At 49.1% G+C, this 13,586-nt stretch overlaps 4 protein-coding genes across 4 annotated transcripts; 2 read left to right on the forward strand and 2 right to left on the reverse strand.

Moving 5' to 3' along the window:
- Positions 1-724: 724 nt before the first annotated feature.
- N7468_010255 (uncharacterized protein) lies at positions 725-3,370 on the reverse strand (the record flags this gene model as incomplete). The annotated part of the gene is made up of 1 exon (XM_058479550.1): positions 725-3,370. The coding sequence occupies one exon, from the start codon at positions 3,368-3,370 to the stop codon at positions 725-727; it is 2,646 nt and encodes an 881-aa protein (XP_058326118.1).
- Positions 3,371-7,620: 4,250 nt separating this feature from the next.
- On the forward strand, positions 7,621-8,289 carry N7468_010256 (uncharacterized protein; the record flags this gene model as incomplete). The annotated part of the gene is made up of 1 exon (XM_058479551.1): positions 7,621-8,289. One exon carries the CDS (start codon positions 7,621-7,623, stop codon positions 8,287-8,289), a length of 669 nt encoding a protein of 222 aa, XP_058326119.1.
- Positions 8,290-8,449: 160 nt separating this feature from the next.
- Positions 8,450-9,439, reverse strand: N7468_010257 (aminotransferase class IV; the record flags this gene model as incomplete). Its single annotated transcript, XM_058479552.1, has 1 exon — positions 8,450-9,439. One exon carries the CDS (start codon positions 9,437-9,439, stop codon positions 8,450-8,452), a length of 990 nt encoding a protein of 329 aa, XP_058326120.1.
- Positions 9,440-11,636: 2,197 nt separating this feature from the next.
- On the forward strand, positions 11,637-13,267 carry N7468_010258 (FAD-dependent oxidoreductase; the record flags this gene model as incomplete). Its single annotated transcript, XM_058479553.1, has 6 exons — positions 11,637-11,674; positions 11,875-11,994; positions 12,049-12,186; positions 12,239-12,342; positions 12,391-12,442; positions 12,523-13,267. The coding sequence occupies 6 exons, from the start codon at positions 11,637-11,639 to the stop codon at positions 13,265-13,267; spliced, it is 1,197 nt and encodes a 398-aa protein (XP_058326121.1).
- Positions 13,268-13,586: the final 319 nt, after the last annotated feature.

Genomic DNA, 13,586 nt, shown 5'->3' on the forward strand with positions numbered 1-13,586 from the left:
GGAGCGGAAGATCGGCCCCAGGCAATCGTAATGGGCTGCAGCTCCCACGGTTCCAAGGTTTTTCTCCCCACTCGTGTTACGCCAATCGAGAGCTTCATGGCGTCTCACAACATGGGTGGCCTAGATCTATATTTATATCCATACACAATATGGATGCATCATTTGGTCCCTTGCTGAGAAAACACTCAAGTTGTTTTGATTTGAAGACTACCTCTTGGTAAGATTAGAGTAAACCGGAAACCAAGTATCCCTGCTTCAAATGTTGGACTCGGAGGAAAAGTGAACATACATGTACAGACACTATTAGTCCAGGCGTGCAGTCTACAAAAGAACCTGATCAACCACCAACCAGGCCTTGGAGCAGATTGATTCCAAGTTATAACATTTGAAAACACAAAAACCTGTCCTGTCTATATTGCAACTTTCTGTTAGTTCTGAGGTCATCCATATTCTCCTAGCCTGAAGGACTCGGACATTTTCGGAATGGACAAATGCGCAGAAAGAGACTTACACCCACGACCAAAGAATACATAACTAGTCAGTTGTCTCAAGTTCTTAGCCAGGGCAAAACCGCAACGGATCATACATTAAATTATTTGTACTCTACATGCAAATCCTCCCGCCCGCCCAAAAAAATGGAAAAGAGAATAAGGACGCCTGGAACGACAGCGCTATGAGTGAATATCAAAAGGGTTCAAACCCATCCTAAGTGAAAGAAAATAGCCTAGCGAATACTCTGCCGCCAGCGGTCAATCACATCACGCTGGGCAGGATCAGGCTGCCTTATCGTAGGCGGAGCGCAAGCACTGGGGGAAGGGTAGCCCATATTATGCATAGCCAGCATGGTACTATTGTAGCCATACATACCGGGGTTCACTTTTGCCGGGGAATAGCCCATTCCGTAGCCGTATTGCATTTGCTGGGCCATTGGGTACTGTTGTTGCATTTGGTAGCCCATGTGAGTAGGGAGCCGCTGCATAGACATTCTATGGTTGAGCTGGTTCCCGTACTGCGTCGTCTGCATCGTCTGCATTGTCTGCATTGTCTGTGGGCGTAGGAGGTCTTGCGAGGGCTTGCGGGGGAGATGCATTGATTGTCGCATTTGTGGGAGGGTCGCCATGCTATTGCGCATTCGAGGGTTCTTTGCAGCATTTGGTTGGGCGCCCTCCTTTTGGAGACGACTGCGGCGCTGCGCAAGTGTCTCCTCCTGCGGTGCGACAGGAGCTGGCTCTGGAGAGGGCTCTTTGAAGCGAGTATCGAATTCCGCTAATAGGTCATGAGAAAAGTCGCTTTCAGTGGGATCCTGCCCCTTCATGCGCTTCAGCCTTTCGGCTAGAGTTTCTACTTCATCTTCATCTTCCTCTACACCCTTGGATTGAGGAAGAGGTGGAGGTCTAGTGGAATACATGGTGACTGGGCGCTTCTGCGGAATAGGCTCTCCTCGTAACCTAGCCCGGCGTGTACTGAGAGGCTCATTATCTTCGAACTGTTGTCGCCCTATTAGACCTTGGGGGTTGTCGCCTTCTTCTTCTGTCGCCGATTTCTCGGGATAAAGCAGGGCCAGAGGAACATCGTCATCTTCTGGAGCGTCGCGACCATCCCAAGCTAGGGTGACAGGACGTCGTCGCCTCTTCTCACTCTGTTTCTGAGCGATGGTATCCATTTCTAGAAGCGTTGTAGGGCCCCCATTCTGACCAACGTGCCCAACTGTTGGCAGCGCAGTGCGGCGACGCATTTTGAGTTCCTGCTTGCGCATCTCTAGCTCCGCGAGGAGGGTATTTGGTGGCCCAACATAATCAAGTCCAGCGTCTCCTCCAGGAGCATACTCATCGCCCTCGGCCTCGGACCCAGAGTTCTCGGTATCATGCTCACCTCGAGCGTGTGTCCACTCGTCCTGGGAGGAGACGGAGCTGTCGTCGCTCGATTCTGAACTGTGTTCTCGCCTCAGGGGACGGGATTTCTGTTTTTGCTTGGTAAGGGTCTTTTCCTGTGCGTAAATATACGAGCCAACATGGCCCGCATAAGGATGATCTGTGAAAGCTGACACCGGTGCATTCGCCGAGGCATCGAGGATATCATCGAGAGTTGCGACGGCCGACTCCCCTTTCCTGTCCAACTCAATAGTCTGGCTAGGTGGTTCAAAGAACACACTTGCCCGCAGTTGAGGTGGAAGGGCTGACTTGCGCTTCTCTTTAGAGGCGTCGCCCACGACGTCCTGCCCCGATTCGGCCCTTCCAGATGCAGCTTTCCGGTCTTCGGCCGCGATGTCATTCAATATTTGGGTTCGACGCTTTTCGCGGTCTGCGACGGGTGGCTTGCGAGACAGCTTAGGTGGTAGGTTCAGAATGCGAGGGATTGGTGCGGGATAGTACACCATGTTCTCCCCTGCCTGAGGCTCTTTATGTGATTCTTGATTGCGGGCGAGCGGTGGCCGATTGATGGACACTTGGCGTCCGGAGCTCATCCGATCTGACGGTGCGTAATGTACGCCGTCGAAATCGGTAAACAACGTTCGTGCCTGGTGATATGTATCTCCTGACGCAGCCGTTGGTGGGCGTTCGATCTCCTCCGGAAAGACTTGTGCATCGTGCTGACCGTAATACCGTTCGACGGGGTTGGCATAACTTGGGAGTCGCGGGGATGTGACCGGAAAGTTCGAAGGAGAGGAATGTGGACCGTCAAGCTGGCCATCTTCGTCGTGAGCGGGTTCGGTGACCTGGGCCAGGCGAGACGCCCCGGATACAGATCGCTGGCGCGTGGATCGGGTCGATCCATGAGGAGAAGGTAAGGTAATAGGGGAGAATGCTCCATTCCGCATAACGACGGAATTAGAGGCTGAGCTGCAGGACTGTCTTTTCTGTTCTTGATCCATCTTGCGAATCTCGCTGCCAATGTCTGCAGTGCTGGAGCTGAGGCGTTCAGCACTCAGTTCTAAGCGCTCTACGTTTCCGATGTAGGCGCCCTGGAGCGATTGGAGGTCGGGCGTAGGGTGACTGAGTGGAATGGATACGTTACTGGAGGCGCTGCGCAAGGGGGTCCCTGGGGAGGAATGTCGCGCGACAGTAGTGTTTAGCGGAGGGACCTGGTGGGGATCATCGGGGGAAGGATCCGCAGCATAGTCATCGGCCTCGACTATCTCGTAGCCGGGGGCAGTCATCGAGCTGATGATGGAACTCAACTGGGCCAGACCGCGAGGTTCTTCTGGAGCAGGTTCGAGATGAGGGGCTCCGCCAAGGTGGCCGTGATCGCGAAGGGATTGGAAGGCCCTGTGGGCAGCGGGTGTCAAATCGTCTGAGTCTGAGTCGGACGCGACCTCATGGTCGACCTGAGCGACGGCGTTGTACGCCATCTTCTGGGCCTCGAGGCGCATCCAGGCACAGTCTGGTTTTGAAGGGAGCAAAGGTTGGGAAGATCAGCCACAGGCGTTCGCGGGTTGGTTCCAAGGAAGATTCGAGAGGATCAAAAGGGACCAGGAACAGGGGGAAAAGGTTCAGGTACTGGCGATGTTTCATTTGTGTCACGAAGTCAGTACTAGTGTATACCAGTGGACTGAGGATGATTCTGTTAATTCTTTTGCCCCCATTTCACTTAAATCTGCTGTTCGCCCAGTCCACCTTCGGTCCAATTTCCGGGTTCTAAATTTGGAAGCGTCATACAAATGAAAACAGGCGAGTTCCTTGGAATGCGACGCCCGCGTACTTTACCGTTCCTCAGCACGAAAACAAGGCATAACTCACGATACTATGTACCACTTTCCTACTAGTGCAGCGAGAAGACCTCCATGTCTCAGACCTGTCAAGTAATTCCCATTTGACAAATGGGAGGTGCAGCCTTGCACGGTCTAGCCCGGCTACCCACTTCTGGGCTTTTTCTTTGGTGGGTCTGTTGATGGGCAAATTCGAGTTCTTACAGAAAGGAGAACTGGGGAGGAAAATAGAGAAGAAAAATTATGTCGAGCCTTCCTGAAGGCCTTTTATCGGCTGACGTGAAACCACATGGATCACCCCTTGCAAGGTTGGCCTCAAATCTCTCTGATTCTATGCTTCGAAACATTGGGGAACCGCCAACTGGTTCCAAGACAGAGACTCGAGCTGCTGCATTTTCCATTGTCTCATGAACGCTGACCAGGGAGCCTAACTTCGGTCTTATCATGCATCAACACCAAATAGCCTCGAGGATCGGGATTGCGACCACATAAATCTCTGACCATAATCAAAGAGTATGTTTTGCTTTCTTACTTATCTATGGACTCTGGCCGAATGAGATTCGATCCGTCATTCTATGCGACATCTATGTGACCCCTACCACGTAATTGTCAGCCCTGCAAGGGCGATCGTCAACCTCAAACTAGAATTGCAGATCTTTCCCGGTGATATCAATATTCCACAGCCTTAGACGCTACAGCGTTGGTTCATACAAACTTCAAGAGCAGGCTCACGGCTCGCATCATAATAGGTATTAGGCAGTACTATCATAAAATTCATTTCCATTGCCCAAGTAAATTGGCGATCCATACGGTATTAGTACTAGTATCATGGTGGATATGATGATGCCAGGGTGTTGTATGGTCCCCTTCTCGAACGGGAACAACCACGGGCGAATAACGTATAACCCACAAAGTCAATCGACGGTCATCCAGAAGGAGAGCTCATGTGTCTTAATTTGTCTTCTAATTTCAGCGAGGGTTCCGAACAGAATCAACTGCTTCTACGCGTAGCATACTTCTGATTCTCAGCGCCGTCAGCTTCCGGCTCTGGGGAGGTTCAGATGGCCATAGCCTTAGAAGTCAATATTAACGGAAAAGACGACTGCGCAAACGAGTTTCTGATGGGCGATTGGGAAGCCATACCTTGCACGATCTTCAACAGCGCGGATGGTGTGTCTGGTGGCCTGAAGACAGACTGGGCGGCCCTTGGCTGCGAAGCAGGTTCTATGTTGCATCCGCCCCCCAATACCCTTTGAAAATTCATGCGGGCAATTCCAAGAAGGCTTTAGTGGCTCAAGATAGGCTCCCTGATATTGATGAAAAGAAATTACCAGAGTTCGATTCGGCCGCCCAGGTATGGCTGCTCAATGGGGGTTCGATACACTAACAAAGTTCTTCGTGGCCTCCCCGGATGAATCGACGGCGGGAGAAGTCCCGCAGGGTGGTTATGAGGCTGTCTCTGACTCTTGACTCTTGAGTCTTGATAGGATGCCCGAAGAATTGCCCCATCAGCATCGTCGGTTTCTGGAAAATTACCTTTAGTTTCCGGAAAGATTTCCGACAAACTTGTTTTTCTTCTTTTTCTTTTCTTTTTTTTTTTCGTTTTCATACCTTACCCCACCCGGCCAAAAGTCTGTGTGCACTCGGCCCACTACTATCACCCTAACAAACAACCACATGTTCATTTTTCCTTCTATACCACCTTTATAGCCTCGATCATGTAGATAGGAAGACCTGAAGAGAATTGGGCTTATTTCAAAAAGCATATTCATACTATACAGAATATGTTTGGCTAGACGAAGATTGATATATTGATGTTGAGTATAGGAAGAAGGATGGATAAATTATATAAGAACCAGCGCTATTATACAAGATAATAAGTGAGGGGAATCTGTATATAAATCTAATCTGATTTTTTAGTATATTTAATTTTAGTATGATCTAATAAGAATTGGTACTGTGTAACCATGAATATACATATGTATTTGATAGGGTAGGTGACGGGGTAGAAGACGGAAGCGGTATGTATATAGACTTTTGCCTCTTATTGTATCATATTTATTTCAGTTGATTATCAAAGTGAACATAACCTTTAGACTTGTCCAATAATTAAGCCTTCAAGGGTTCATAGTGGACTGGTCATACAACTTTTGCAATTTGGATCCGGCATATTTAGGATCACCGCCCAGGTCCATTTCTTACCATCGCTCATAATCAATTTCTTGTTCCATAGTGACGTCAAAGCCTTCCTCTAAGCACCGGAGCTGATCTATCCTTCATGCGCAGTGTTAGCCTGTGCCCAATCTTCAATATGTGCGACAATGAATCTCGCACGGCGCCGGATGTTCTTCACCAGCCAATGGTCGAACAGTGCCATTATCAGCCTGGAATTTGACTGCTTTTCTTTGTAGGCAGCAATCGTTGCCTTCACAGAAGAAATGATGTACAGGCCTCTTTTGGCACGTGTCAAGACTGAGATCAAATGCCCTGCGACAGAGGTGAATCCTGGCCGGTCAACGATCTCGAGATCCAGGACGACAATATCCGCTTCCTAGCCTTGGTAGCAATCCACGGTGGCAATTTTTACTTTTTGAGCACCTAGTCCAGGCTTTTCTGTATGTAGTTTCATCATGGATGCTGGTGCAGCTTTTCTTGAGCCGAGCAGAAAGCCAAAATGCAGATGTCGCTGAATTGCGGGGAAGGACACCTTTGACCCGGTTGATATTTCAGTAGCTTTTGGTGACGAGGGCTACGACAGCTTGAATGTTTTCTTCGTTGTAAGAAGACATAGTGCTGTTGTCCAGTTTCTGTATACCTTCGGGGATGTCAAGAAGGACCATTTTGGATTTTGCTTTGAACATGTACTTGTTAAACCAGCGGACAGACCTTGCGCTGCTATTGGAGACATGGCTGGTGGCAATGTGTTCTGAGGCAACTTCCGTAGTACGTCAATTTGGGTCCCGCTGCGATATTCTTATGCATGCGGCGTTGTTGGTACAGGGCTGGAAGACTGATTCCAGGAGCAATGAGTCGATAGAAGAACGAGGCCGTCAGCTGTGATCGAAACGGCCATTTTTCATTCGAAGCCAGGACCGTTGGATATATCTGGAGGTGATCACCCATGAATATCGTGACCTGGAAGCTTGGTTTGTTGGCAGAGTATACCGAGCCAAGGTGGGCCAAAGGCGGGGCTCGGAAATGTGACTGGCTTCGTCGATAACAACATGGCTGGCTGTCACGTATTGCACCTAGAAGGCGTACTATATAAAGCGTGACTGGGAATATCCGCACATGAAGTACCGTATGGTGGTCTTTCGGCTCAGTTGATGGAATATTAGCCTAGGAATGCTTCTACACATTATTTTAACTCTATCCAACCAGCCTGGAATATGTTAAAACGCTAAATTTCTTGTATATCTCTATCTTGCATGGATCCGTTTCTCAATCGATTCGTCTCCCAAGTACATGGTAATCTAATCTCTCCCTCTATATGTTGACACTCGCCATCGATACTTATACTGACAAAAATTATCACTACCCAAGAAACCATCGCTCATCGATGATCATCCACACTCACCTGATATATTCTGAATGCTCCTATCATCTGTCTTGTGATTTCTATCTTGTCCCTTTATGACTTTCAGCTAACCGACAGCTACGGTGGCGAATCCTCCCTCATTCCAAACAGTTCCAGATCAAGAGCCCAACTGGCTATGTTCATATGGTATGAGTTCATGACATCATGTCATTTCATGTTCCTAATAGGCCTAGGTACGACGCTACCATTGCTTTATTAGCGCGCGACGACTTCGTTCTTCCATTGTCGTACCTAGAAGGCATCCTTTCGACATGGTAAAGCTGAAGGATGAAATTATCTAAACTTGCCAGGTTGCCAAGAAGAATTCGTGGTCATAATGGCCATGGTTGCAGGGCTTGCACAACAACATAAGACAGCACTCGAAGAGCAGAACTTATACTTCGTCATATCTGCTGTGAACGAGGTTGAAAATGCGCTCAGGCATGTACCATTTGCATACCCACTGTTCGACCCAAATCTGGATACCGAGGCTCTGGACGTCGCCAGGGATCGTTATCACTACAGTGAAGCTTGGCGAAACGCATTTTTACTCTACATCGAAAGAGTCTTTCGCTGGAGACGGGGAGGGGCTGCTCCCGTTAGCGCGAAATACATCGCGCGAAGTATCATGGAGCATGCTCGTTGCATCAGGAAGGAAAATACTTATCAAAAGCAGATATTGTTCTCCATATTCCTTGCAGGGGCCGAGGTGGAACGAGAAGAGGATAGAGACTTCTGCGGGCGTATTGCTCATGGTGGACTCGCATGTGCGGCTCTAAGATGTTCATTGATGCTTGTTCGTTTTGTGAAGAGATCTGGTCAATGGCTGATGACCCAAATTCCGATGGGATATGGTGGGGGACCATTATCGATAGGCGTTGTTCCCAGCCAGGTCTTCCCTGCGACCTCAGGTCCTACTTGGGTGATTCGATTTGCTCTGCTAAGCTTTCTTGTACTTTATTTGGAACCGGGTATGGCTGCAGTAAAGAGACATTGCATTCGGTAACCTCGCGAGATTATCCTAGATTTCCTTTCAACGCCCAGCTTCCCTTCGACGGTGTAGCCAATACAATATGAGCACTGCTACTAGTAAACCTAACGCAGCGGAAGTTGGAAGATCTCTATAGTAAATCTCTGACCGGTAGTTACTAAGTTGTCCTCCACACCTATAGCTTCTCAGCTCGGTTAGACTTGCCATAGCTGAGAGCATAACTATACGCTGGGTCGTAGTGCATAGCCCAGTAGTAATCCCAGATGCGCTTGGTGATAGGGCCAACCTTTCCGTCATTCACGGGGTGTCCATCCAGCGAGGTGATAGGCAAGATTCCACCGGCCGTTGTGCACATAAATATCTCATCGCAGTGATAGACCGATTCCACGGGAACAAACTCGAGATGAACCGGGATGCCATTCGCGCGCGCGGCGTCGAAGACGCTCTTCCGAGTCACACCCTCCAGAACGCCGCGCTGAGGAGTGTAGATGGCACCATCCTTGACAATCACGATATTGAACCCAGAGCCTTCGGTCAAGAATCCGTCGCCATCAGTCAAAAACGGATAGTCTGCACCGCGATCTGAGGCCTCAAACAACCCACGCGTCAGATCGCCCCATTGCAGATTCTTGACGGTCGGGTCCATCGAGCCAACGGGCGTCCGGCGAACAGTGCGAGTGATGATAGCGCGGCCACCGCCAGGCTGCATTTCCGGCTGCATCACCCACACGTACGGGAGGATGAATATGTACAGGTTCTGCTGCTGAAGATCCGCGGCCTTGGAATCACGGACACCGACAGATCCCCGGGTGACAATCAACTCGACAAAGGCGTCTTTGATTTCACTCTTGGTGGCCATCCCTTCAAGGATACGTTTCACTTCTCTTCTAGACTTCGGCAGCTGCATTCGCAATTTCCCGCAACTCGCTTCTAGCCGGTCGAGGTGATCGTCGAGGCGGAAGAACCGGCCGTCCCAGATAGAGGGCACATCGTACGTCAGGTCGCCGTGCAGAAACCCTTGGTCTCTCAGAGGAATTCGCGCTTCCGAGAAGGGAATTAGTTTTCCTTCTACCCAGGCGATGCCCTTGGCGAATGGGTTTCTGCTCGCTTCGAGAGTGGCTTTTCGTGCAGCGTAGGCGCTGAAAATCTGATTCATGGTTGTCATTCTGATTGCTTGCTCTAATATTGACGGTTTAAGAAAGACAGAAAAAGACAGAGAGAAGAGGAAACGAACGCTTGCTTGAGATCGCGAGTGGTTGGTGTTTGGAGTAGAAGCTTTCCTTTAGAAGCGACGAAGAGTTGGCTCCCGGGACAACACTTGCTTGACAGAGGCCTTGTTAGTGGACGCGTGCACCAATCATTTCCTCGGTAGATATCATATCTCCTTATCCGTATTCTACCCATTACCCAATACTGCGTAATGGCTGGAATTTGACCTCTAGCTTTGAGGCCATGAGGGTTCTCGCCTTCCTAAAAGGGCAAAATAATAGTTACCCCACTCCTGACAGGGAAGGCTCCATAGACGTCGGGGGCGTCACAAAGCGCAAAAGGATCGAAGTGGAGATCCCCGAAGCCAAGCCAAAGTAAGGACACCAGCATTTCAATTTACTCTGCCAGGCTCGGAATCAATACTAGCCCCGCGCATACAAGTCGTAGGAGATGTGTCGCGGTGGCTGCCTGTACGCCAGGCTACGCGCACAATTCCCCGCCTGGGGGGGGTTGGTTCCTATCTAACCAGACCAGCCCATGTCAGCGGGCTGTACAGGATCTCTTATTTTAAGGAGCATGCGGGCACTTCCTTGAGTCCATTTACGCCCAAGGCTTCCCTTTTGCCTTGCAATGATTTCAGGACACTCACAGCCAATTGCCACTCCAAACCCCGAAGATGGCTATGTATCACGAAGGACAGACCTTGACTGACTTGGAGCTAGAATCTGTTGGTCATCGGCGTGAGATGCCTCGCCAGTTTTCCATCTGGTCACTTGGTTCCTTGTCATTTACACTGGCCTGCAGCTGGCTGGATACTGGCTCGTCAGTTGGTATCAGTCTGACAAAGGCATCTGCCTCCAGTACTTTGTGATTGCTGCCAGTCGCTGGAATAATGACGATGATCATCTCGCTGGGAGTGGCCGAGCTAGCGTTTGCATATCCTGTCGCGGGTGCTCAATACTACTGGTCTTTCATGGTTGCCAGTCAAGACTATAAACCATTCGCTTCCTATTTGGGAGCTATCTTCCAGCACAATGAGGAGCTTTCATTCAGCTGATTGAGTCCAGGAATGCTTGGATAAGTATAATTGGGTGGTGGCTTGGGGCAGGACCTGTTAATCAGGGTTTTCTTTTGCTGATAATCCCTCCAGCCACTGCCTGCTCTCGCACTCTCTGGGCAGTACCCCGCGACAGGGTAATCCCTTTCGGCAAAGTATGGATGTGAGTACACCCAACCTTTGAAATACCCGCTAATGCGGCACTTCTGTCTGGGACCTGCGTTACTGTATGTGTTTCACCATGCCACTGCTAGATTCTTGCTGACAGAAATAGATATATGGGGTAATTTTTATTGGAGCCACTGCAGCCTTCACATCAATGGTCAGTGCATCGATTATTTTCCGACAGACCTCCTGCATCATTACTCAAGCAATAGCGTTGTATCGAGGCCGTAAGGGCATTCTGCCAAAGCGATATTTTGATCTAGGCAGGCTTGGTACTCCAGTGAATGTGATTGCAATTGCGTGGATGATATTTCTGGAAGTCTTGTATTGCTTGCCGACTTCCATGCCAGTTACGCCGCAAGACATGAGCTACGTTTCTCTTGTGATTGTGGCTTTTCAGCATCATCATTGGGATATGGTTTACGAACAAGCGGAAGAGCTGCGAAGGTCCTCGTGTGGACTACAATGTGCTCTACCAGCGAAGGATGGAGAGTCTTCATGGTGGGCTTACACTCGAGGCAGCCACTTCAGAAACAGGCAGCATTAAATCTCAATGTGCAAAGAAAGAAGTTCCAGGACGAGATTATTATATAATTTTCTGATTATCGTATAGAGATTACTTTTTGATGTCTAGGAACAAGGCCTTGAGTCAAGCGCTTCATGCTATCACTTTAAAATCACCAGTCTGCTATTAGTTTCCGCAGAGAGGTTCTGTGGCATTGGTTCTTAATGCCTTCTCGAAAGTATATATATACTGAAAATATGTGGCCACCATAGTTGAGACATGTGCTTCTTTTTCACAGCAGGCTTGCATAGCAGATGTTAAGATCTCTTAGGAGTGGCGTACTGATCCTATCTAGAAAGAGACAACAAAAAGAGTTAGCTCAATCATGTAATTTCGTAGTCTGATCTTGGAAATTGTTTCTCGTTTATGCTTTCCAGGGGAAGAAGGATCTACAAGGTACAGAAGTAAGACTATAGGAAACTTTCAAGGTTCGTCTGATCTTTTTGCAAAACAAGGACTTCCCTTATTTAGGCTAGCTTACACATTCACTACGAAGGTACAAAGGCACGAGGATAAATACCTCAGCAATCACTGATTGTTGATCTTTACTTCCCATACATCACACACCTTTGCGCGTCCTATCAACGTGTCAACCTTCGAACAGAGAGCTTCTTGGTTACAACCATCGCAAATCCGTCGTCCTCAGTGCTGAAAATGTCAGTCCCCGCACCCCTCCTGATGGGGCCGGTCCTGCCTCCCCCAATAAGCATGTCGTCGTCGTAGGGTGAGTAAAATTTGCGCCTTTTTCAAACAGTGTCTAAGAGTGCACTTTCGCTAGCGCCGGTGTCATCGGCCTGACAACAGCTTTGCTTCTGTCAGAGCTGCCTGGCTACAGCGTCATTGTCATGGCAAAGCACATGCCTGGTGACATTGATATCGAATATGCATCGCCTATGGCCGGTGCATGCTTCATGCCGTATGATTCGAATACCCCGCTCCCTAATCTTTCCCTAATAGTGTCTTATTAGCTTTTCTGCTCCTGGCACCGATAACGCATCGTGGGATGGCTCCAGCTGGTATCAGTTTAAAAACCTGGCACTCAATCATCCCGAGGCTGGTGTCTCTTTTCAAGGTAAGTGGGGCGTGTCTTATGTGCAGATCCTCGCTAACAATCTGCTAGAGGCTGAAGTTCGGCTGCGGGAGGAAGACTTGAACCATCTTCCTCACAAGTGGTATAAAGAACTGTTCAACCCAGCACCATGGTGGAAAACTTTCGTTCACGATGTAAAGAACTACTGTCCTAGCTCGATAGTGCCGAATACTCACTCCTCATGTCTAGTTCTTACGCACCCCCATGCACAAAAATCCCCCCCGGGATAGTCCAGACAACGACTTTCAAAACCCTTGTCATCAATCCCTCCGTCTACCTCGCCTGGCTTGTTGCCAGATGTATTGAAAGGGGAGTTGTTTTCCAACGCAAGAAATTTGAGCACATCATCGAAGTTAAGCTGTCTCTCCCTCATGATTCAGTTTTTGCCATAGTCAACTGCACCGGCCTAGGAGCAGCATCGCTTGGAGGTGTCGACGATCTTAACGTCATCCCAACTCTTCAACAGTTCGTCGTTGTCAGTAATGAAGCGTCTAAGTTGATTTTTACCTCTGGATCTTCAAAGACCGGTGATGAGATGTGCTCTGTCATGAATCGCCCTGCAGGTGGTGGTACCATCCTTGCAGGCCCTTGGCATTTGAGCCACTGGTACCCTCAGGTAGACCCGAATGCTGCCATTCGCATCATGGAACAGGCTCTTGAGTTGGACCCCTCCTTAAATGTCGATGGCAAAGGCATTGGAGGCCTCAATATTATGAGTCACGAGATTGGTATTACCGCTAGCCGCCCATTGGGAACCCGGGTCCAGATGGAGACTCTCTTCGACACCTGGCTCATTCACAACTACGGCCATGGAGCTGCTGGATTTCAGAATTCCTTTGGCGCTGCCTCAGCTTGCGTCAATTTCATTAACAACAATCGGGATATTGACCCCTTGACTCAAGTCTAAGTACCTCACAATCGAGTACTTGAGGAAGCGAAATGCTTTTAATGACCCACGTTAAAGAGACCGAGACCGAGACCGAGACCTAGGGCAATACTTCAAGGGGCGGGGATGTTTCGAAAAAGAAAACGGATGATAATGGCGGATTGAATTTGAGTGGTATTGAGATTAGGTCTTACTGTTAGCATACGTCAGCGGTCATAGCCGGAGGCGGGGATGTTTCGAACAAAAATGGATGGTAACGGAGGATTTGATTTAAGTGGTATTGAGATGAGGTCTTACTGCTAGCGTACTTCAGAGATCATAGCCCGTTCTGAATGGGATT

This window comes from Penicillium chermesinum, assembly GCF_028974085.1.
Source record: "Penicillium chermesinum strain IBT 19713 chromosome Unknown utg000008l:1.0-1752722.0:1.0-1753981.0, whole genome shotgun sequence".
Lineage (NCBI taxonomy): Eukaryota > Fungi > Ascomycota > Eurotiomycetes > Eurotiales > Aspergillaceae > Penicillium > Penicillium chermesinum.